General features: G+C 43.4%; 1 protein-coding gene across 1 annotated transcript in view; it reads right to left on the bottom strand.

Moving 5' to 3' along the window:
• Window positions 1-22,706, bottom strand: part of LOC141167259 (uncharacterized) — a 705,047-nt gene that overhangs the window by 363,386 nt on the left and 318,955 nt on the right. Inside the window, exons 49-57 of the mRNA XM_073654695.1 lie at window positions 6,756-6,791; window positions 6,461-6,505; window positions 5,861-5,932; window positions 5,694-5,729; window positions 5,546-5,572; window positions 5,406-5,447; window positions 5,218-5,298; window positions 4,474-4,512; window positions 2,495-2,533 (exon numbers count right to left, since the gene is read on the bottom strand). Of these exons, the coding sequence (XP_073510796.1) occupies window positions 2,495-2,533; window positions 4,474-4,512; window positions 5,218-5,298; window positions 5,406-5,447; window positions 5,546-5,572; window positions 5,694-5,729; window positions 5,861-5,932; window positions 6,461-6,505; window positions 6,756-6,791 (417 nt within the window). The remainder of the gene's footprint in view (window positions 1-2,494; window positions 2,534-4,473; window positions 4,513-5,217; window positions 5,299-5,405; window positions 5,448-5,545; window positions 5,573-5,693; window positions 5,730-5,860; window positions 5,933-6,460; window positions 6,506-6,755; window positions 6,792-22,706) is intronic.

Below are 22,706 nucleotides of genomic sequence, written 5' to 3'. Positions count from 1 at the left end.
TATTTCACAGGAAAAAAGTTTCACTTTCGTTTTTGAACGTTTTATTGTGAGCCTGTAAAAGTGGCTTAATACCTCTGACCACGTTGTTGACAGCAGTGACCTGGGAGTCAGAAATGCTTCCTGGGGCGATCCCCATGCTGTCTCCATGTCATTTGAGCACTGTCACTATCGTTTTGGGCACTTGTTAGGCTTTTAAAAGACTGCCGGGGGTGCCACCGCAAAAATGCTCGAGTCTCCCATAGACTAACATTGGGCTCGTTGCTCGGGTCGAGCACCCGAGTATCACGGCGAGCTCGGCCCGAGCTTCAAGCACCCAAGCATTTTAGTGCTCGCTCAACACTAGTCATCACGCCCACTGAGTCAGACGCAGAAGAGGAATGATGGGAGAGGGAGTGTCACATGACGCTCCCTCCTCCATCATTGCTTTCAACGGTTTCGGCATCTGCAGATACAGTTGAATGTGGGGTGGGGGGCTGCGCTGGCTGGTTCACGGGCCCCATAGCAGTCGCGTGGCCTGCCGCTATTGGCGGTATGCCATTGCATTGAAGCACTCCATTGCTTGGCTAGCCAGTAAGGGCCTTAAAGATGAAAATATAATGATATCTCATTCTTCACCTGACCTAAACCCTATTGAGAATTTGTGGACCCTTTAGTTGCATAATAATTCTACACACATAGATACTAACTTATGAAAGACAAAATCTCAATTTTACCTTTTTAAATATTTAGATTTCAGGGCTAATTACCTTTTGGATTGACTGACAGTGATGCGCCCCCTGGGCTGTGGGGTACTCGGTGCCGGGCCGCTCGGTGCCGGGCCGCTTCTTGCAAGGGGAGATGTCACAGTGGCGGTGACCCGGTCCGTGACCCAGGGCAGTCAATGAAGGGGGATTTATAGTTTTTATGTTTAATGTTCGTGACGCCACCTGGGATATGCGGCTATATGGAGCCGCTGCTGCAGAGCAGGTCTTCTGGAGCTGTTGGTAATGCAGCAGAGTTGGTTCAGCTCTCCACAGGTAGAGCTAAGCTCCAGGGCGATGCTGTGATGGTTAATGATAAGATAGCTGTTGTTGTGCAGTGTAGTGCAGGGTTGGTGATGGCGCAGCAATAATTCACAGAGACAGTGGGGTGCAGTCTTCAAGGTTTACTCATGATTATTACGTTGCTCCTGTTACAACGGCCAATTATCACCACCCGTGGCGTTCTGCGTTCACCGAGAGAGGGGTTCAGCAATCCCTCAGGTAATTCAAGAGCACTTAACGGAACCCCGTTCTGTGTGCCTTTCTCGGTCGTCTTCCTGCGCTGGCTCTCACCCTCCTGGCCTGCGCCTCACAACCAGTGACCCAAGCCGGTAACCTCAGATCTTGGGGGGCAACCTGGATTTCCCTGGATCCTGTGCGGCTACCTTTTTGGCAATTAATTGCGGCTGTGGCAACTACACCCTGAAAATGTAGAAGCCTCCGGTTTCTAGCTGAATGTTGTAATTCCCACTAGTTAGGGGCCGGTCCCCTTTGCGGCCTGATCCCTCCATGTCCTGGTAGATTCGGGCGTACGGGTGGCCTCCAGCACTTCCCATCCCCCTAGGATCCCCTCTTTCTTTCTGGAGCCTTCCTCCCTGCTCCTCTCTTCTCTTCAGTCTGACCTCCTGGGCCTCTCTCACTCAGGCCCGCTCCTCCCGATCAGAGCTCCTGCAGAGCTCCTGCTCCTTTCACTGTCCTCCTCTGACTGAACACTTTCTAGATGGTTCCATCCCTTTTTATACTAAACCTGAAGTGCTCCCCTGTGCTTCTTCCTCCACCCACACCCACTACATGGTTCTGCCGTCCAACTAGGGACCAGGGACTGTACTCGCCCTGCCCTCTGAAGTGGAGTGTAATGTATGCAAGTGGTTGGGTCCCGGGCAGTACTCCATCCTTACCTGAGAGTGAGATACCACACCTCTGGGTGAGATGCAGTACCTCTGTGGTGACTGAACCCTCAGGGGCGCCACAACAGCACTGTAGTTGTTCAATAATAAATATAATCATCAAAAATATAAATTGCCTAATAATCGTGCACACAGTGTATTAGGGGGATTGAAATGCTCAGTTAAAAATGAGTGGTGGCGGACTTTAACTATCTCTAATCTCAATGACTGGATGGAGTATTTCAGAGCACCGTTCTCAAGTTAGGATAGCCCTTTTAACTAGCACCAGGAAAATGTGTTCTCATGCTATACTTTTTAACTTTATGAAAGGTGTCCTCATTTTTGTAATATGATATTTTATCATAATTCCTTGTTTAGCATTGGTATGCATTAGTAACTGAAAAGTAGGGTGTTAGCATAGTAAGTCAAATAGTTATCTCAAAAATGTTTTATTTAAAAAGAGAACTTGTTGATATTTTTCACCAAGGGTGTACTCATTTATGTTGTGTATGGAATAGCATACAATATTACATATTATTTATACTGTATAAAATTAAATGTTCAGTTGTATGGCTTCATCATTATTACCTTTTCCCCTTTTACTCCTTGTTCTTGAACAGATTCTAGCTGTAAATATAAACTAGTATTAGAACAAGTTGATTGTGATCCCAGCAGGAGTATTTGATTATATAATTGTATAAGTGTAAACAGTTGTTCTTGCTACATGTTGCAACTATAAAACAATGGTACAATACTTCACTAGTGTTTGGGTTCAAGATGGTGTGATACTAGATGGGCTGCACCATCATAAGATTGTAAAGGCGTGTATGATTGAGAACCATGTACATATATAATTTAGCATTTTTAAAACAAGAAACCTTTCTGCTGCTCATATTGCTTCATTCATTTAATGTGGCAGTTTTTGAAAAACTGATCAGCAGTAAACTCGTTTGAAGAATTGGTGTTGTGTGTGCCACCTGTTGACAACATGAAACATGCCTTGTGTGGCACACGGTGCAGTTACTGAAGAACATCAGGATGCCCTCGTAATTTTATATACTCATTTTCCACCATTTCAAGAGATTTTTATGAGCAAGTAGCTCTATGCTTTTTATTTATTGTTTGTTCATTTCTTTGTATTGCTGGTTTGTTACTGATTATCACTTAATTGACCATAATAATTATGGTAGCAGAGGATGTATCCAGGGTCAGGGGGCTGTACCCACATTTCTCAGGCTTCCATTGTGCAACCCTGAATTTGCAAATGGTGATGAGACTTTTCAGTTTCGTCACCATTTACTACTGGCCCAATGAAAAAAAATGTCAGCAGATGCAAGTGCTGCTAGCTGGCAATGAAGAGCAGCTCTACGTGCGGGTATACTTGCCACTCAGTGAGGATGGCTTTAAGTTGGATATAATCATGTGGCAAGAGGGAGATCTCTTAATGTAAGTATACTGCAGGGGAGGGGGAGTGAGGGAAAGCCTTTAATGTGAACATATAGCCAGTATGCAGGGAGGGATGGGGGGATTCTGTATTCAATTGATCACTGGATGTCACTATTTGGGAGGGGGCTGTGGTAGGGAATATACTGGGGAGAAGCCTCTGGATCTGATAATGCGTTGGGGCGCTGATTATATTATATTGGGTGGGTCAGTCTTGATGTTTTAAAGATAACATAGGGAGGAGAGCAGGGCTTTGAAAGATCTGTGCACATTATACGGGGGAGGAGAATCTCTGTAATGTACTGAAAAATGATGCCAGTTGGGCTTGGGCTGAGTTGTAAGTGATGGCACTGGCCTGAGCTGTGCAGGGCAGCAGAAGTAACACTCCAAATATTTTTTTTTATCATATATACAGTCCATGTATGGAAATATTTACCCATTGCTGCCTTCTTCCCTATATTAATACATGCACTGTGCACATAATAACTATGGCTCAGGAGGTAAATAAAAACAATTACTGCAGTGCTACTTTGAAGAAACATAATAAACACTTATAAAGTGCACTATTCTTATGAAGGGATCATGGTGTTTTAGGGTATATTGCAGGATGGGCTCCAGTACCAACTCATCTTCGGGGTCCTTATTATTCTACTTACACCACTAAAACCCCAATATTTTCCAGTAATGATTTTCATGCTCCATTGGAAATTCCGTGCTAACTTGGCATGACCCCCCCACAAGGTCCTAAGTAATAGAAGTTCCTAAGATTCCAAGGTACAAGAGATAGTTGTGATAAAACATAGCTTTTAATCCATCCTTAAAAACGCATGGTGAAAATAAAAAAATGAGGTAGACAATGCAACGTTTCGGCCCTAACAGACCTTTTTCAAGCCTTAAATGCAATAAATATCACAGCCATGAAGCTACATTTTATCCCAACTATCTCTGGAGCCTTGGAAGCTTAGGAACTAAAACTCCAATGTTCCTACAATGTGACCCGCAAAGTATACTTAATTACAATATATTTATTGATCTAATGAAAGTTCAAACTTGATGGACCTACGTCTTTATTCAACCTACGATACTACTGTATGTAAATGAGGGAACTCTAAATTGCAACTCACCAAAGCATTGCCTGGAGGTCCTGGGCGTCCTTCTGGACCCTTCCATGTGAAACAGTTAGTTATTCATACAATATATCTAGCTCATATAATACTAATTCAAACTCCTTAACAAAAAAATACTTAATTTACCCAAAATGATTCTTTTCACTGACAAATATGATGAATACTAAAATGCAACTGTCAGGACCACTAGTCTGTACTTATGCTAGCTCTGCTGGTCTCTATTCTTGCTATTAACTAGGAAGATAGGTGGTTTCATGTATCATCACATGAGTTCCAATGTAGAGAAACAAGATTGCTGATACTAATGACATACTAATCTATGTTCAGTACACTCTTTAAAAAAAGGGAAAAAAAATACACCAGCCTTTTGCTCCAACAGCAATAAGAACCTTTTATGTCATCATAAAACTGTTTACTATAGACATAAATTATATTTTCTTATCAGTCATATAATAAATGACAGTTGATAAAAACTGCTCATTTCACACCTAAAGTTTATGACACATTAAAATTATTTAAATCGATTTAGCCAGATACATCTATCTGCTCTATGTATCTGTCCTTCCAGGCCATAACAATGCGGCTTCTATGTAACCATTTGTTTGATTGCATATCCACCTTGTACCATTTTATTGCTATTTTTGTAAAATTAAATACATTTAAAAATATGTATATTTAAATGAAATCACCCTGCATATGCAAGGACAGCAGTAATGAAGACCATAATCATTTGATGCTTACTCTTGGGCCTGGTGATCCAGAATCTCCTTTATCACCTTTCAAGCCTGTATTCCCTAGAGAACCTACTTCTCCTCTATCTCCCTAAAACAGATAAAAGTAAATTTAAAAGAAAGTTTCAATATTTCTGCTTCTATTGACCAAAACAGGAATAAGATAAGACATAATGTGATACAACTTAGAAACCTTGCCTTCTCTCCTTTGACAGGTAATGTTTTATCCACTGTAGTGACCTGAAGATAAAAGTATTGATGTAATGTCACACAATGATTGCCATTTTAACACAACTTACATAGTATATAAACATGTATTAACAAATAAAAATTCTTACTGTACTTCCAGGTGGTCCTGGCTGCCCCTGTGGAGAATAAATTACTTATTAAAATGATTGGAGCAATATACTCCTCTGTTCCTTATGTTACCATAATTTCACTGAGAAATTTAGAAATGATTTTAAATTAATGCATTTACTAACTTACGGCATCTCCTTTGTTTCCTTTTTTGCCATCAATACCCTATTAAGAGATAATAAAAATACAATAACCTATTCATGGTTTTGACTGTAATATACTTTTTTTTCTAGAAAATATAGTCCTCATATCAGGCGTACACATATGAATGCCTGAAACAATGCAGTCATGCTTACATCTTTTCCGGGTGTTCCCAGTTCTCCTTTTAGTCCAGAATCACCTATACGGCCTGGGAGTCCTGTGGTGCCCTAAAAATATATTTCAGAATACCATATAAGAGAAACTGAGCCTGTATACCTTCCTTTATACAAACCAAATAAAGATATTTTTATGATGTTGGTATATGTAAACGGTAAAACGAATTGCAAAAGTACCTTTTAAAATCTCATACAGGAAAAATATATATCTTTGTACCGTGTTAGCCAGTACATACAAACATATTAAGATTTAAGAGTCCTCAGTGGTTGATATCTTTTAATGGCTAACTGAAAAGATGGTAACAAATTGAAAGCTTATGAGACTACGCAGGTCTCTTCATCAGGCATAGAATCATAGAATCATACAATTCTCTGCCTAATGAAGAGACCTGAGTAGTGAAAGCTTACAATTTGTTACCATCTTTTAAGTTAGCTATTAAAAGGTATCAACCTCTGAGGACTCTTAAATCTTATCTGAGAATTCTTATTTAAAAATATTAGTTCCAAACAACCTGTTGGCAAATCACATTTCAGTGTGACATTAGTCTTTTTTAATACAGAAGAGTGGAAAAGGCTTACCCTCTGTCCTTTCTCTCCTGGTTCACCTTTCATCCCAGCATCTCCCTAGAAAATATAATAAGACAACCACAAATGAATATCTAGATCTGACTTTTGGAGTTTTAATTGGTAATGTTCACACCATTATTTGTTTTTCGATTCATTTCCTAGAGTAAATATTAAAACGTAAAAGTAATACAATAATCTTGCGAAACTTACTACTGAGTAATGTACAGTCACAAGTCAACTAAAATCTACAGTTTACAATTACATGTAAAATGGTGCCTGGTGGTATTCCTTATTAAATATACATTACCTTTATACCTGGATCTCCCATTAAACCTTGTTCACCCTAAAGAAAAAAGATTGATTTTGATTAAAACTAGTTTTGTTTGTGTGATAATGATGAGACTATTTATTTAGGCAAACAATTCATTCACTGTCTTGAAATGAATCCAATAAAATAAAGAACTAATTTCTACATCTTATCACTAGAGATGAGCGGTGTTCGACTAGAACTGTTCGCCAATCTCAAATTCGAGCTGTTTTGGGCGGTGTTCGAGTTGTTCGACGAACCCGAACGATTTGCAAAAAATTCGGCTGTTCGAGGTTATGTTCGATAACTGTTCGTGCACCAAAAGCGTGTCCTGCATGTCTGGCGCTATTTAGAGCACCAATCATGCAGGGATTGTCTGCCACTCACTGTAATGCCACAGCCATGGTGGTTGTGGCATTACAGTGATTGCCCAAATCGATGGGAACAGTGCCAACAGTAAAACATGAAAAGCCGGCAATTCAGCAGCGGCATACACCTGTACCCGACAATTTAGAACCGAAAGAATAGAGCTTCACACATAGATTAGATAGATATAAACATGTCAGCCACATATATACGAAGTACAGTGAAAGTGCTGCTTACTGTACTTGTCATTTAGCGTAAAGGATTTATCAAAAAAAATAATAGTGTTTTCGTGCACCGTCTCTTTAAAAAAGCCGGCCGGCAATTCAGCAGCGGTACCCGACAATTTATAACAGACAGAATAGAGCTTCACACATAGATTAGATAGATAGAAACATGTCAGCCACATATATACGAAGTACAGTGACAGTGTTGCTTACTGTACTTGTCATTTAGCGTAAAGGATTTATCAAAAAAAATAATAGTGTTTTCATGCACCGTCTCTTTAAAAAAGCCGGCCGGCAATTCAGCAGCGGTACCCGACAATTTATAAAAGACAGAATAGAGCTTCACACATAGATTAGATAGATAGAAACATGTCAGTCACATATATATGAAGTACAGTGATAGTGTTGGTTACTGTACTTGTCATTTAGTATTAAAATAAAGGATTTATTATTAAAAAAATTGGCGTGGGGTTCCCCTTAATTTTAGGCTCTAGCGGAGGTTAAGCAGACGGCTGGGGCAGATGTTTGAAGCCTGGGAAGGGGGTAATACCCACGGAGCTTCCCAGGCTACTAATATCAGCCCCCAGCTGAATACATAGCCTTTACTAGCTATTAAAATGGGGGACCCCCCCAAAAAAATGACGTGGGGTCCCCCCTAATTTAATAGCTAGCAAAGGCTAGGCAGACAGCTGGGGGCTGATATTAATAGCCCAGGAAGGGAGCCATGAATATTGGCCCCCTCCCAGGCTAGAAACACCAGCCGTCAGCCGCCCCAGAAATGGCGCATTCATAGGATGCGCCAATTCTGGCACTTAGCCTCGCTCTTCCACGCTGCCCTGGTGCGGTGGCAGGGGGTAATAGGGTTGGGGTTGATGTCAGCTTATAATGCCAGCTGACATCAAGCCCAGGTTAGTAATGGAGAGGCGTCTATAAGACACCCCCATTACTAACCCCATAGTCAAAGTTAAAAAAAACACAAACACCCAGAATAAAGTCCTTTAATTGAAATAAAGACACAATCCTTTATTGTTCTAAATTAAACCATACTTACCGTCACGCCCATTCCAGCTGAAGCCAACGATCTCCTGCAATAAAAGAAAAATAATAAAGCAACCTCATCCTTACCTTTCCATGGTTCCCACGACAGCTTCAGCTCTGCTACATCGAGATGACAGGCTGGACCGCAGCAGAACGCTGCCATCCAGCCTCTCATCCCGCAGACACTGAGAAGCGCAGGCTTGCTTGCGCTGCTCAGCGTCTCTCTGTGACGACATCCAGATGAGCCGAGTTCATGTCCAATGAACTCGGCTCACCTCATGCACGTCACTGACAGCGTGGGAAAATTCTCACGCTGAAGCGGTGAGTGCAGGAGAATTCTCCCACGCTGTCAGTGACGTGCATAAGGTGAGCTCATGTCCAATGAACTCAGCTCACCTCCTGCACGTCACTGACAGCGTGGGAGAATTCTCCTGCACTCAGCGCTTCAGCGTGAGAATTCTCCCACGCTGAAGCGCTGAGTGCAGGAGAATTTTCCCACGCTGTCAGTGACGTGCATAAGGTGAGCTCATGTCCAATGAACTCAGCTCACCTCCTGCACGTCACTGACAGCGTGGGAGTATTCTCCTGCACTCAGCGCTTCAGTGTGAGAATTCTCCCACGCTGAAGCGCTGAGTGCAGGAGAATTTTCCCACGCTGTCAGTGACGTGCATGAGGTGAGCCGAGTTCATTGGACATTAACTCGGCTCATCTGGATGCCCTCACAGAGAGACACTGTGGAGCGCAAGCAAGCCTGTGCTTCTCAGTGTCTGCGGGATGACAGGCTGGATGGCAGCGTTCTGCTGCGGTCCAGCCTGTCATCTCGATGTAGCAGAGCTGAAGCTGTCATGGGAACCATGGAAAGGTAAGGATGATGTTCATAGAAGCGCCATCTTCTGGCGCTGTACCCAACTCATCCAGGGCCCTGGTGCGGTGGCTCACTGGGTAATAAAGGGGTTAGGGCCAGCTTGGTATTATCAGCTGGCCCCAAGCCCAAAATTCATGGGGTCACGCCAGTATTAGACATGACCGCCATGAATTTCTAGTAAAGTATTTAAAAAAAACACAACACCCAGAATAAAGTCCTTTAATTGAAATAAAGACACAATTCTTTATTGTTCTAAATTAAACCATACTTACCATCACACCCATTCCAGCTGAAGCCAACGATCTCCTGCAATAAAAGAAAAATAATAAACCAACCTCATCCTTACCTTTCCATGGTTCCCACGACAGCTTCAGCTCTGCTACATCGAGATGACTGGCTGGACCGCAGCAGAACGCTGCCATCCAGTCTGTCATCCCGCAGACACTGAGAAGCGCAGGCATGCTTGCGCTCCTCACTGTCTCGCTGTGACGGCATCCAGATGAGCCGAGGTCATGTCCAATGAACTCGGCTCACCTCATGCACGTCACTGACAGCGTGGGAAAATTCTCACGCTGAAGTGCTGAGTGCAGGAGAATTCTCCCACGCTGTCAGTGATGTGCATGAGGTGAGCTCATGTCCAATGAACTCAACTCACCTCCTGCACGTCACTGACAGCGTGGGAAAATTCTCCTGCAATCAGCGCTTCAGCGTGAGAATTTTCCCACGCTGTCAGTGACGTGCATGAGGTGAGCCGAGTTCATTGGACATGAACTCGGCTCATCTGGATGTCGTCACAGAGAGACGCTGAGCAGCGCAAGCAAGCCTGCGCTTCTCAGTGTCTGCGGGATGACAGGCTGGATGGCAGCGTTCTGCTGCGGTCCAGCCTGTCATCTCGATGTAGCAGAGCTGAAGCTGTCGTGGGAACCATGGAAAGGTAAGGATGAGGTTGCTTTATTATTTTTCTTTTATTGCAGGAGATCGTTGGCTTCAACTGGAATGGGCGTGATGGTAAGTATGGTTTAATTTAGAACAATAAAGGATTGTGTCTTTATTTCAATTAAAGGACTTTATTCTGGGTGTTTGTGTTTTTTTTAACTTTGACTATGGGGTTAGTAATGGGGGTGTCTTATAGACGCCTCTCCATTACTAACCTGGGCTTGATGTCAGCTGGCATTATAAGCTGACATCAACCCCAACCCTATTACCCCCTGCCACCGCACCAGGGCAGCGTGGAAGAGCGAGGCTAAGTGCCAGAATTGGCGCATCCTATGAATGCGCCATTTCTGGGGCGGCTGACGGCTGGTGTTTCTAGCCTGGGAGGGGGCCAATATTCATGGCTCCCTTCCTGGGCTATTAATATCAGCCCCCAGCTGTCTGCCTAGCCTTTGCTAGCTATTAAATTAGGGGGGACCCCACGTCATTTTTTTTGGGGGGTCCCCCATTTTAATAGCTAGTAAAGGCTATGTATTCAGCTGGGGGCTGATATTAGTAGCCTGGGAAGCTCCGTGGGTATTACCCCCTTCCCAGGCTTCAAACATCTGCCCCAGCCGTCTGCTTAACCTCCGCTAGAGCCTAAAATTAAGGGGAACCCCACGCCAATTTTTTTAATAATAAATCCTTTATTTTAATACTAAATGACAAGTACAGTAACCAACACTATCACTGTACTTCATATATATGTGACTGACATGTTTCTATCTATCTAATCTATGTGTGATGCTCTATCTTTCTGTTCTAAATTGTCGGGTACCGCTGCTGAATTGCCGGCCGGCTTTTTTAAAGAGACAGTGCATGAAAACACTATTATTTTTTTAAATAAATCCTTTACACTAAATGACAAGTACAGTAAGCAACACTATCACTGTACTTATTATATATGTGACTGACATGTTTCTATCTATCTAATCTATGTGTGAAGCTCTATTCTTTCTGTTCTAAATTGTCGGGTACAGATGCTGAATTGCCGGCCGGCTTTTTTAAAGAGACGGTGCATGAAAACACTAATATTTTTTTTAATAAATCCTTTACACTAAATGACAAGTGCAGTAACCAACACTGTCACTGTGCTTCTTATATGTGTGACTGACATGTTTCTATCTATCTAATCTATGTGTGATGCTCTATTCCTTCTTGTCTAAATTGTCGGGTACCGGTGTATGCCGCTGCTGAATTTGCCGGCCGGCTTTTTTAAAGAGAGTGTCTTCTGAGCAGTTTGTCAGCTTTTGGACACCTTTGCAGGTGTTTTCTATGTGTTTCTATGTGTTTTTGTTTGCCTGCCATTGGTTTTAATGGTGTTCGACGGTGTTCTAAGGTGTTCGACGAACAGTTCGACGAACAGTTCCTCGAACATCCCGGTGTTCGACGAACCGAACCGAACCCGAACACTACGGGGGTGGCTCAACACTACTTATCACTTCCAACTTTGTCAACTTCATGCTATTTTTTATATCACAGATCCTTTAAAGGTTTCTCTCAACATTTTGTTTCAGGTGTGCACCTCTCCGCAGCTTTTTGGCTTCATGCTTGGACCAGCGGCATCATTTGATCATGCTTTGCCTCTGTAGGATCAGAGGAACAAAAGCCATCTAGCCCACTTCAGAGAAGTGATTAAAACTTCATTTGAAAGAGCTTGTAGACACAGCACTCCCATGCCTGGAAAACTGGCCACCTTTGATAGTTTGCAGGGAAGTATTCTAGACAGTGAGCAGCAAACATTAAAATTAAAAAAATATCACTATATTTTTAAGGAAAGAGAAATTTAAAGTTGCAAAGTTACTTGTTTTTACCCAAAGAACTTGAGGATAACCTTTTAAAGTAAAAGGTAAGTTTTGTATAAGCTATACAGCACCTTCTTATTTAAAAGAAACTTTGTTTTGCTTAGCTCTTATTCTTAATTTTTTTGTCTTGCTCTGACATGAAGTTAAAAATACCAAAAACACTTACTACCAACCAAATCCCTCTGATCCTCATATGCACTTCTTTTTTTAACTGTTTTGAATTGATTTGCGGTAACACGTTTACTATATAACTCTGTACGTAGATTTTTACCTGTGTAGTTATTGTAAATTACATAATGGTTTAAAGAAACATCGCTGTTAAAAATATCTATATTCAGATGATATTGCAGCTGTGTGTAAATAAGAAGCTTTTCTATAGCAAAAATATGCAAGAAAAAGTGAATAATTAACATAATGAACCATAAGCGTCTCTCTCTGACCATCCAATGAATTGGAAAGTATGTCATGCATGTAGGTCCAATATAAAATGGGGCCTACAACCATCTCAAGTATGTGTTTGTAGATAGATAGATACAGTAGATAGCAATGCCAAGTAGGCTAGGGTTAAATTCTAGCTCTGCAGGCTTTGCTTAAGATATAGTAGATAGCAATGCCAAGTAGGCTAGGGCTAAATTCTAGCTCTGCAGGCTTAGCTTAAGTGCAGCTGGTTAGCTCTGCCTATAAACAGGCTATGTGTTCTTCTAAGACAATCAGCTCAGGGAAGCTGACCAGGCTGGATGTGTATTGATTCTGAAAAAGAGAGACAGGCCAGAATCCCTCTCTGAGAAGAGACTGCACAGGCCATGTGCAGAGAATCACAACCATCAGTAGTTGCTATGGACGATAGCTGTTTGGTTTGACTGAGCTGGGCCTAGCTCAGCCATGTATGAGTAGCCAGGCTCTGTTCTATTTAGTTATCACCTAGACAAGGCTACTGATTTATGTTAATGTTTTTGTTTTGGTGGTGTGCAATTTGTGGAAAGCAATAAAACTGCCCATATTTGGACCAAAACCACATTGCCTGTGTGAACGTTACCTAATGCCTACCAACCTCTGAGAGTGAAACCCTACAATAGATACATAGATAGCTAGACAGATAGATAGCCAGATACAGGGAAGACGTCAGCACCCGGCCAGGTCGGCACTGTGCCTTCAGTTTTTCTTGTGTGTTGCCCTGGCCGTGTCATTACTAACAGATCCAGATGCACAGCGCACTGCATGTGGCTATGTCTGGTAAAGTGATGCCCATCAAACAGCGCCAGCGGCCATGCACAGCTGCTGGGGGAGCGGCCCGGGCCCCGATGGCGAGTTGGCCCCCCTAATGGTCTAGGGCCATGTCTGTGAAAGTGATGGCCATCAAACACGTGCCGGCGGCCCTGCACAGCCACATACCAGAGGAGCTGGACGGGAGACTGGACAGGAGCAGGTGAGTGAAGCTTTTTTCCTGCTTCCCCATATTAAAAATATTTCTAATGTGTCTGTGTGTGTGTGCATATGTACAGTTATATGGAAAAGTTTGGGCACCCCTATTAATCTTAAGCTTAATGTTTTATAAAAATTGGTGTTTTTGCAACAGCTATTTCAGTTTGATATATGTAATAACTGTTGGACACAGTAATGTTTCTGCCTTGAAATGAGGTTTATTGTACTAACAGAAAATGTGCAATCTGCATTCAAACAAAATTTGACAGGTGCATAAGTATGGGCACCTCACCAGATAAGTGACATTAATATTTAGTAGATCCTCCTTTTGCAAAAATAACAGCCTCTAGTCGCTTCCTGTAGCTTTTAATGATTTCCTGGATCCTGGATGAAGGTATTTTTGACCATTCCTCTTTACAAAACAATTCCAGTTCAGTTAAGTTTGATGGTCGCCGAGCATGGACAGCCCTCTTCAAATGATCCCACAGATGTTCAATGATATTCAGGTCTGGGGACTGGGATGGCCATTCCAGAACATTGTAATTGTTCCTCTGCATGAATGCCTGAGTAGATTTGGAGCGGTGTTTTGGATCATTGTCTTGCTGAAAGATCCATCCCCTGTGTAACTTCAACTTTGTCACTGATTCTTGAACATTATTGTCAAGAATCTGCTGATACTGAGTGGAATCCATGCGTCCCTCAACTTTAACAAGATTCCCGGTGCCGGCATTGGCCACACAGCCCCAAAGCATGATGGAACCTCCACCAAATTTTACTGTGGGTAGCAAGTGTTTTTCTTGGAATGCTGTGTTTTTTTGCCGCCATGCATAACGCCTTTTTGTATGACCAAACAACTCAATCTTGGTTTCATCAGTCCACAGGACCTTCTTCCAAAAAGAAATTGGCTTCTCCAAATGTACTTTTGCATACCTCAGCCGACTCTGTTTGTGGCGTGCTTGCAGAAACGGCTTCTTTCGCATCACTCTCCCATACAGCTTCTCCTTGTGCAAAGTGCGTTGTATAGTTGACCGATGCACAGTGACACCATCTGCAGCAAGTTGATGCTGCAGCTCTCTGGAGGTGGTCTGAGGATTGTCCTTGACTGATCTCACCATTCTTCTTCTCTGCCTTTCTGATGTTTTTCTTGGCCTGCCACTTCTGGCCTTAACAAGAACTGTCCCTGTGTTCTTCCATTTCCTTACTATGTTCCTCACAGTGGAAACTGACAGGTTAAATCTCTGAGACAGCCTTTTTGTATCCTTCCCCTGAACAACTACAGTGGTGGCCAAAAGTATTGGCACCCCTGTAATTCTGTCAGATAATACTCAGTTTCTTCCTGAAAATGATTGCAATCACAAATTCTTTGGTATTATTATCTTCATTTAATTTGTCTTCAATGAAAAAACACAAAAAGAATTGTCCTAAAGCCAAATTGAATACAATTCCACACCAAACCTAAAAAAGGGGGTGGACAAAAATATTGGCACCCTTTGAAAAATCATGTGATGCTTCTCTAATTTGTGTAATTAACAGCACCTGTAACTTACCTGTGGCACCTAACAGGTGTTGGCAATAACTAAATCACACTTGCAGCCAGTTAACATGGATTAAAGTTGACTCAACCTCTGTCCTGTGTCCTTGTGTGTACCACATTGAGCATGGAGAAAAGAAAGAAGACCAAAGAACTGTCTGAGGACTTGATAAACCAAATTGTGAGGAAGCATGAGCAATCTCAAGGCTACAAGTCCATCTCCAAAGACCTGAATGTTCCTGTGTCTTCCATGCGCAGTGTCATCAAGAAGTTTAAAGCCCATGGCACTGTGGCTAACCTCCCTAGATGTGGACGGAAAAGAAAAATTGACTAGAGATTTCAACGCAAGATTGTGCGGATGGTGGATAAAGAACCTCAACTAACATCCAAACAAGTTCAAGCTGTCCTGCAGTCCGAGGGTACAACAGTGTCAACCCGTACTATCCGTCGGCGTCTGAATGAAAAGGGACTGTATGGTAGGATACCCAGGAAGACCCCACTTCTTACCCCGAGACATAAAAAGCCAGGCTGGAGTTTGCCAAAACTTACCTGAGAAAGCCTAAAACGTTTTGGAAGAATGTTCTCTGGTCAGATGAGACAAAAGTAGAGCTTTTTGGCAAAAAGCATCAACATAGAGTGTACAGGAAAAAAAAAGAGGCATTCAAAGAAAAGAACACGGTCCCTACAATCAAACATGGCGGAGGTTCCCTGATGTTTTGGGGTTGCTTTGCTGCCTCTGGCACTGGACTGCTTGACCGTGTGCATGGCATTATGAAGTCTGAAGACTACCAACAAATCTTGCAGCACAATGTAGGGCCCAGTGTGAGAAAGATGGGTCTCCCTCAGAGGTCATGAGTCTTCCAGCAGGACAATGACCCAAAACACACTTCAAAAAGCACTATAAAATGGTTTGAGAGAAAGCACTGGAGACTTCTAAGGTGGCCAGCAATGAGTCCAGACCTGAATCCCATAGAACACCTGTGGAGAGATCTCAAAATGGCAGTTTGGAGAAGGCACCCTTCAAATATCAGGGACCTGGAGCAGTTTGCCGAAGAAGAATGGACTACAATTCCAGCAGAGCATTGTAAGAAACTCATTGATGGTTACCGGAAGCGGTTGTTCGCAGTTATTTTGGCTAAAGGTTGTGCAACCAAGTATTAGGCTGAGGGTGCCAATACTTTTGTCTGGCCCATTTTTGGAGTTTTTGAGTGAAATGATCAATGATTTGATTTTTGCTTCATTCTCTTTTGTGTTTTTTCCTTGCAAGCAAATTAAATGAAGATAATAATACCAAAGAATTTGTGATTGCAATCATTTTCAGGAAGAAACTGAGTATTATCTGACAGAATTGCAGGGGTGCCAATACTTTTGGCCACCACTGTATGTTGAATAATCTTTGTTTTCAGATCATTTGACAGTTGTTTTGAGGAGCCCATGATGCCACTCTTCAGAGGAGATTCAAACAGGAGAACAACTTGCAAGTGGCCACTTTAAGTAGCTTTTCTCATGATTGCATACACCTGGCTATGAAGTTCAAAGCTCAATGAGTTTACAAAACCAAAAAAAGTGCTTTAGTAAGTCAGTAAAAAGTAGGTAGGAGTATTTAAAACAAGAAAATGATAAGGGTGCCCATACTTATGCACCTGTCAAATTTTGTTTGAATGCAGATTGCACATTTTCTGTTAGTACAATAAACCTCATTTCAAGGCAGAAACATTACTGTGTCCAACAGTTATTACATATATCAAACTGAAATAGCTGTTGCAAAAACACCAATTTTTATAAAACATTAAGCTTAAGATTAATAGGGGTGCCCAAACTTTTCCATATAACTGTATGATGTGAACATCTGTGTATGTTAGTGGGTATAACTGTGTATGTATATTTATGTCTGTTTTATATGTGTATTTATGAATTTTTCTTAAAATAAGTATGTATGTCTGTATGTTTCCGTATCTGTGTATATGTTTGTGTATGTGCATGTCTGTGTATTGTATGTGTGCATATCTGTTTACCGTGTGCATGTATGTGTGCATGTCTGCGTGTGTGTGCATGTCTGCGTACCGTGTATACATGTCTGCGTACTGTATGTGTGTGCATGTCTGCGTACTATGTGTGTGTACGTCTGAATACTGTGCGTGTGTGCATGTCTGCGTAATGTGCGCGTGTGCATGTCTGCATACTGTGTATGTGCATGTCTGTGTACTCTGTGTGTGCACATGTCTGCATACTGTGTGCGCATATCTGTGTACGGTGTGTGTGTACGCATCTCTGCGTAGTGTGTGTGTGCATGTCTACATATTGTGTGTGTGCATGTCTGCATACTGTATGTGTGCATGTCTACGTACTGTGTGTGTGCACATGTAGCACCCTGAGGATTCGGCTGCTACAGGGGTATTGCACCTCAACCCAGAGGTGTGATATTCCACTCCCGGGTAAGGATGGAGTGTGGATCTGAGCTCGGTAGGCTGCATGCACTACACACATCCCATTTCCGAGGAGCAGACCGACGGTACTCCCACTTAGAAATGTGCAGGTACGACCGAGTCTGTTCCTGGCTGGAGTGGGAGGGGGGTGGAACATCCCAAGTAGTGTAGGGGCAGATAGGGGGAGCAGCCTGGGTAAAGATAGGAGCTCATTGGGTGCTGGTCACCTGAGCTCACACATAGAGGGTGTATATAAGGTGGGCACCATCAGAGAACAGGGTCAGTCAGTCTTTGCAGAGCAGTCAGTCTGTCAGAGTAAGAGGAAGAGGAGCAGAGCAGCCCCAGAGAGAGAGAGGAGAAAGCAAGAAAGACCCAGAGGGGGAAACAGAAAAGGAACTCTGAGAACCCAAAGTCCATCAGCGGGTGAAGAGTTGGCATCAGGGTACCGGAACCCAAGCTGGTGGGGGCAAAAACACACCCCAGCCAGAGACCGGAGGCCGTGGGCAGCGTCTGCCACGGCCACCCACCACATCCACCACGAAGGCATACCACGTGGAGGGTCAGGGAACCCAAGGCCAAGGGTGTCCCAACAGAAGGCCCGAGGGAGCTGGACCTGGGTGGATCACTAGTGGGGACGGCCAGAGAAAGGACAGAAGGAGAGCTCAGGGTCACGCTCCGGACTTGCTTGGGGGTTGGCTGGATCCAGGACCTGGTGGATGCAGCACGGCTCGGGTGGTCACTTGAAGCTAGAGTGACCGGAACATCAGCAGTGAGTAAATACCCTAAACTGCATAACCCGACTCTGTCTTCCTTTAACACCTATGCTGCACCACCACAACCCCCATCCTCTGCACCTGACCCCCTGAGGCTATACCCCACCCGTTGGGGGTTATACCATCACAAGCTGCACCTACACCATCAGCCTCAGCGGACCCTGCTGCAGCGGCGGCCATAGTGACCGCAATACAACGGGTGGCGTAGTCGACAATAAAGAACTTAATAACATCTGTAGGACTGCCACATACAACTGAGTTTGACACCCTGGGCACGGACCGGGTCACAGCCACTCGGAAGACTACAACTCCCATCTGATCCGGCTCCGGATATTCCCCCTAAAAGAATATGGCCCAGGGGGCGCGTCACACACATGTCTGTGTACTGTGTGTGTGCGTGCATGTCTGCCTACTGTGTGTGTGTGCATGTCTGCCTACTGTGTGTGCGCACATGTCTGCGTACTGTGTGTGTGCATGTCTGCATACTGTATATGTGTGCATGTCTGCATATGTGAATGATGAGGAGGCAGGCTGGGCCCTGTTTTGTATACCTATATTTCTCCGCCGTATCTGTGCATCATGAATTGTGCTATGTGTTAAAGGGGCCACTGAGACTCTTTCACCAGGGGCCCATGAAAATCTGAGGCCGGCCCTGGCCAGACAGATAGATAGATAGATCGATAGATAGATACAGTTGAAACCAGAAGTTTACATACACTATATAAAAAGACACATATGCATGTTCTCTCAATATCTGCCATGAAATAGGATTACCATAATTTTTAATATTTGCCAAATTCCAGAATAATGAGAGAAAGAGAATGTTTTAAGGCATTTTTTTACTTACTGCAAAGTCAAAAGTTTACATACACTAAGATTACTATTCCTTTAAAATTCTTGACTGCCTATATGATGATGTTATGTGTTTGGAAGCTTCTGATAGTTTTTTAGGCAACATCTGAGTTAATTACAGAAACACCTGTGGATGTATTTTAATGCACACCTGAAACACACTGCTTCTTTGTGCATCATCATGGGAAAATCTAAAGAAATCAGCCAAGATATCAGGAAGAGAATTGTGGACTTATACAAGTCTGGCTCACCCTTGGGTACAATTTCAAGATATCTGAAGGTGCCTCGTTCATCTGTACAAACAATTATATGCAAGTACAAACAAGATGGGAATGTCCAGCCATCATACCGCTCAGGAAGGAGACAGCTTCTGTGCCCCAGAGATGAACGTGCTTTGGTCGGACATGTGTATATCAACCCACGGACAAAAGCAAAAGACTTTGTGAAGATGATGGCGGAAACTGGTAAGATTGTGCCAATATCCACAGTGAAACGAGTACTTTATCAACATGGGCTGAAAGGCAAATCTGCCAAGAAGAAGCCATTACTCAAAAATAAATATAAAAAAGCCAGATTAATGTTTGTGTAGCGGCCCTGCGGGTTCAGTCGCCACAGAGGTACTGCATCTCATCCAGAGGTCTGGTGCCCCACTCTCAGGTAAGGAGGGAGTACTGCCCGGGACCCACCCACCTGCATCTAACACTACACCATTCCAGACCAGAATGTTGGGCAAGATGCATGCGTACAGTGCTGAGCCCTGTCCCTGGTTGGAAGTGGGGGGAACCGAGTGAGGGGGAACCATGTAGTGGGTGTGGGTGGAGGAAGTAGCACAGTGGAGCACCTTTAGAAGGAGTATAAAAAGGAAACCATCTTGTAGGAGATAGTTCAGTCTGAGAGGGAGAGAAAGAGAGTTGGGAGCAGGAGCTCTGGAGGAGCTCTGCTCAGGAGGAGAGGAGGAAGGAGTGGGACTAGTCTGGGAGGCCCAGGAGAACAGACTGAGAAAGAGGACTGGAGCAGAGGGAAGGCTCCAGGAGGAACAGATGGGATCCCAGGGGCACGGTGAGTGCGGAAGCCACCTGTGTGCCCAAATCTACAAGGGCGTGGAGGGATCAGGCCGCAGAGGGGACCGGCCCCTAACTAGTGGAGAACAACAAGGCTCAGCTGGAAAACTGGAGGCTACTGTACTTTCAGGGTGCAGCTGCCCATTACCGCAATTGTATCACCGAAAAGGTGGCTGCATAGGATTCAGGGGACTGCATGTCTCCCAACAATATCCGAGGCTACTGGCTTGGGACACTGATTGTGAGGCACAGGGCAGGAGGGTGAGAGCCAGCTCAGAAAGACGACCGAGGAAGGCACACAGAACGGGGTCCCATTTAAGTACTCCTGAAATACTTGAGAGCTCCTGAACCCCTTCCTTGGTGAACGCAGGACGACGTGGGAGGTTACACACTGGCGATGGTAACCTGGAGTCTTGAACAACTGTGAGTAAACCTTGAAGACTGCACCCCACTGTGTCCTAGAATTATTGCTGCGCCATCACCAGCCCTGCACTTCACAGCACTAGCAACATCTACCTCATAACACCACTATATCCTGCCCTGGAGCTAAGCTCTGCCTGTGGAGAGCTGAACCAACTCTGCTGCGTCACCATCAGCTCCAGAGGATCTGCACCACAGCGGCAGCCCCATATAGCCGCATACCACAGGTGGCGTCACGAACATTATATATAAAAACTTTATTCCTTTTACTTTATTCCCCTTTTATTGACCACCCTGGGTCACAGACCGGGTCACTGCCACCATGACATCCCCCAGCACCGACCGGCGCGGCTACTGAGTATCCCATGGCCCAGGGGGCGTGTCATTTGCAAATGCACACATGAAAATAGACCTTAATTTTTGGAGAAGAAAAATTGTAGACAATCAGCTCACCTATTCACAGATGCAGGTGTGCACGGATCCAAGTTCCAAAGGGAATAGTCCATATAACAGAGGCGGTTGATCCAGTACTTCCAATAAAACGTATATTTTTATTCAGAAAATTTCATCCATAAAAGATATATAATTCCATAAGAAATCCACAAAAACATATGGAAAAGTGTGTCATCTGAGGAAATAGTCCCAAGGGAGATACATTCAGGGTATTGGTTGACACGTTTCGAAGTGATACTTCTTATTCATAACCTCCTATGAATTAGAAGTATCACTTCGAAACGCGTCAACCAATACCCTGAATGTATCTCCCTTGGGACTATTTCCTCAGATGACACACTTTTCCATATGTTTTTGTGGAGCTCTTATGGAATTATATATCTTGTATGGATGAAATTTTCTGAATAAAAATATACGTTTTACTGGAAGTGCTGGATCAACCGCCTCTGTTAATTTTTGGAGACGTGTTCTGTGGTCTGAGTAAACTAAAATTGAACTTTTTGGGCATAATGACCATCGTTATGTTTGGAGGAAAAATGAAGAAGCTTGTAAGCCTAAGAACACCATCCCAACTGTGAAACACTGGGGTGGCAGCATCATGTTATGGGTTTTTTTTACTGCAGGAGGGACTGGTGCACTTCACAAAATAGATGGCATCATGAGAAAAGAAGATTATGAGGCAATACTGAAGAAACATCTCAAGACATCAGCCAGGAAGTTAAAGCTTGGGCGGAAATGGGTCTTCCAAATGAACAATGACCCGAAGCATACTGTCAAAATGGTAACAAAGTGGCTTAAGGATAACAAAGTCAATGTTTGGAGTGGCCATCAAAAAGCCCTGATCTCAATCCTATTGAACATTTATGGGCAAAGCTGAAAGGCACGTGCGAGCAAGGAGACCTACAAAGCTGGATCAGTTGTACCTGTTTTGTCAGGAGGATTGGGCCCCAATTCCAACCAACTATTGTGAGAAGCTTGTGGAAGCAGTAAGTAATAAAAATGCCTTAAAACATTCTCTCTCTCTCATTATTCTGGCATTTGGCAAATTTTAAAAATTATGGTAATCCTAATTGACCTAAAACGGGAAAGGTTTATTCTGATTTCATGTCAGATATTGAGAAAAACAGGCATATGTGTCATTTTATATAGTGTATGTAAACTTCTGATTTCAACTGTAGATAGATAGATACAAACATTTTAGGCAGTTGTGGAAAAATGCTGCAAAGTGAGAATGCTATAAAAAATCGACGTGTTAATAGTTTATTTTAGGCTGCATGTTATTCACAACCTCTTTACTTCTCGTAATCTCTCCTTCCTGGACATCACTGAAACATGGCTGACACCCTCCGACCAGGGGCGTACATAGAAATCATGGGGCCCCATAGCAAAAGTCCAAATTGGGCCTCCCTTCCCCATAAAAAAAAATCTGCAAAGTAAGTGGAATCACAATGTATAGGCACAGTCACAAAAGGGCATATCTTTCTACTTTTGAAGACAGGGAAATGGACATGTCTTGTGGCATGTACATGGTAAATGTGCCCATACTAAAGCCTTTTAGTGTTCTCAACCCTTTTATTGCCCTATAGATTTAAATACCCCCAAAAATGAGTCCAACAAACTGTATGATAACCCCTACAGTAAATTCCCCTACTGTAATCCCCACATGCACAGTATGATGACTCCATAGTTCCCCCAGCAAAGTATGATGTCCCCACAACCACCCACGCAATATGATAGCTTTGA

This window comes from Phyllobates terribilis, unplaced genomic scaffold (assembly GCF_046119375.1).
Source record: "Phyllobates terribilis strain yellow unplaced genomic scaffold, ASM4611937v1 Scaffold_11__3_contigs__length_659146591, whole genome shotgun sequence".
Classification (NCBI taxonomy): Eukaryota; Metazoa; Chordata; class Amphibia; order Anura; family Dendrobatidae; genus Phyllobates; species Phyllobates terribilis.
The sequence above is the reverse complement of the archived record's forward strand: the minus strand, read 5'-3'. Positions and strand labels throughout refer to the sequence as shown.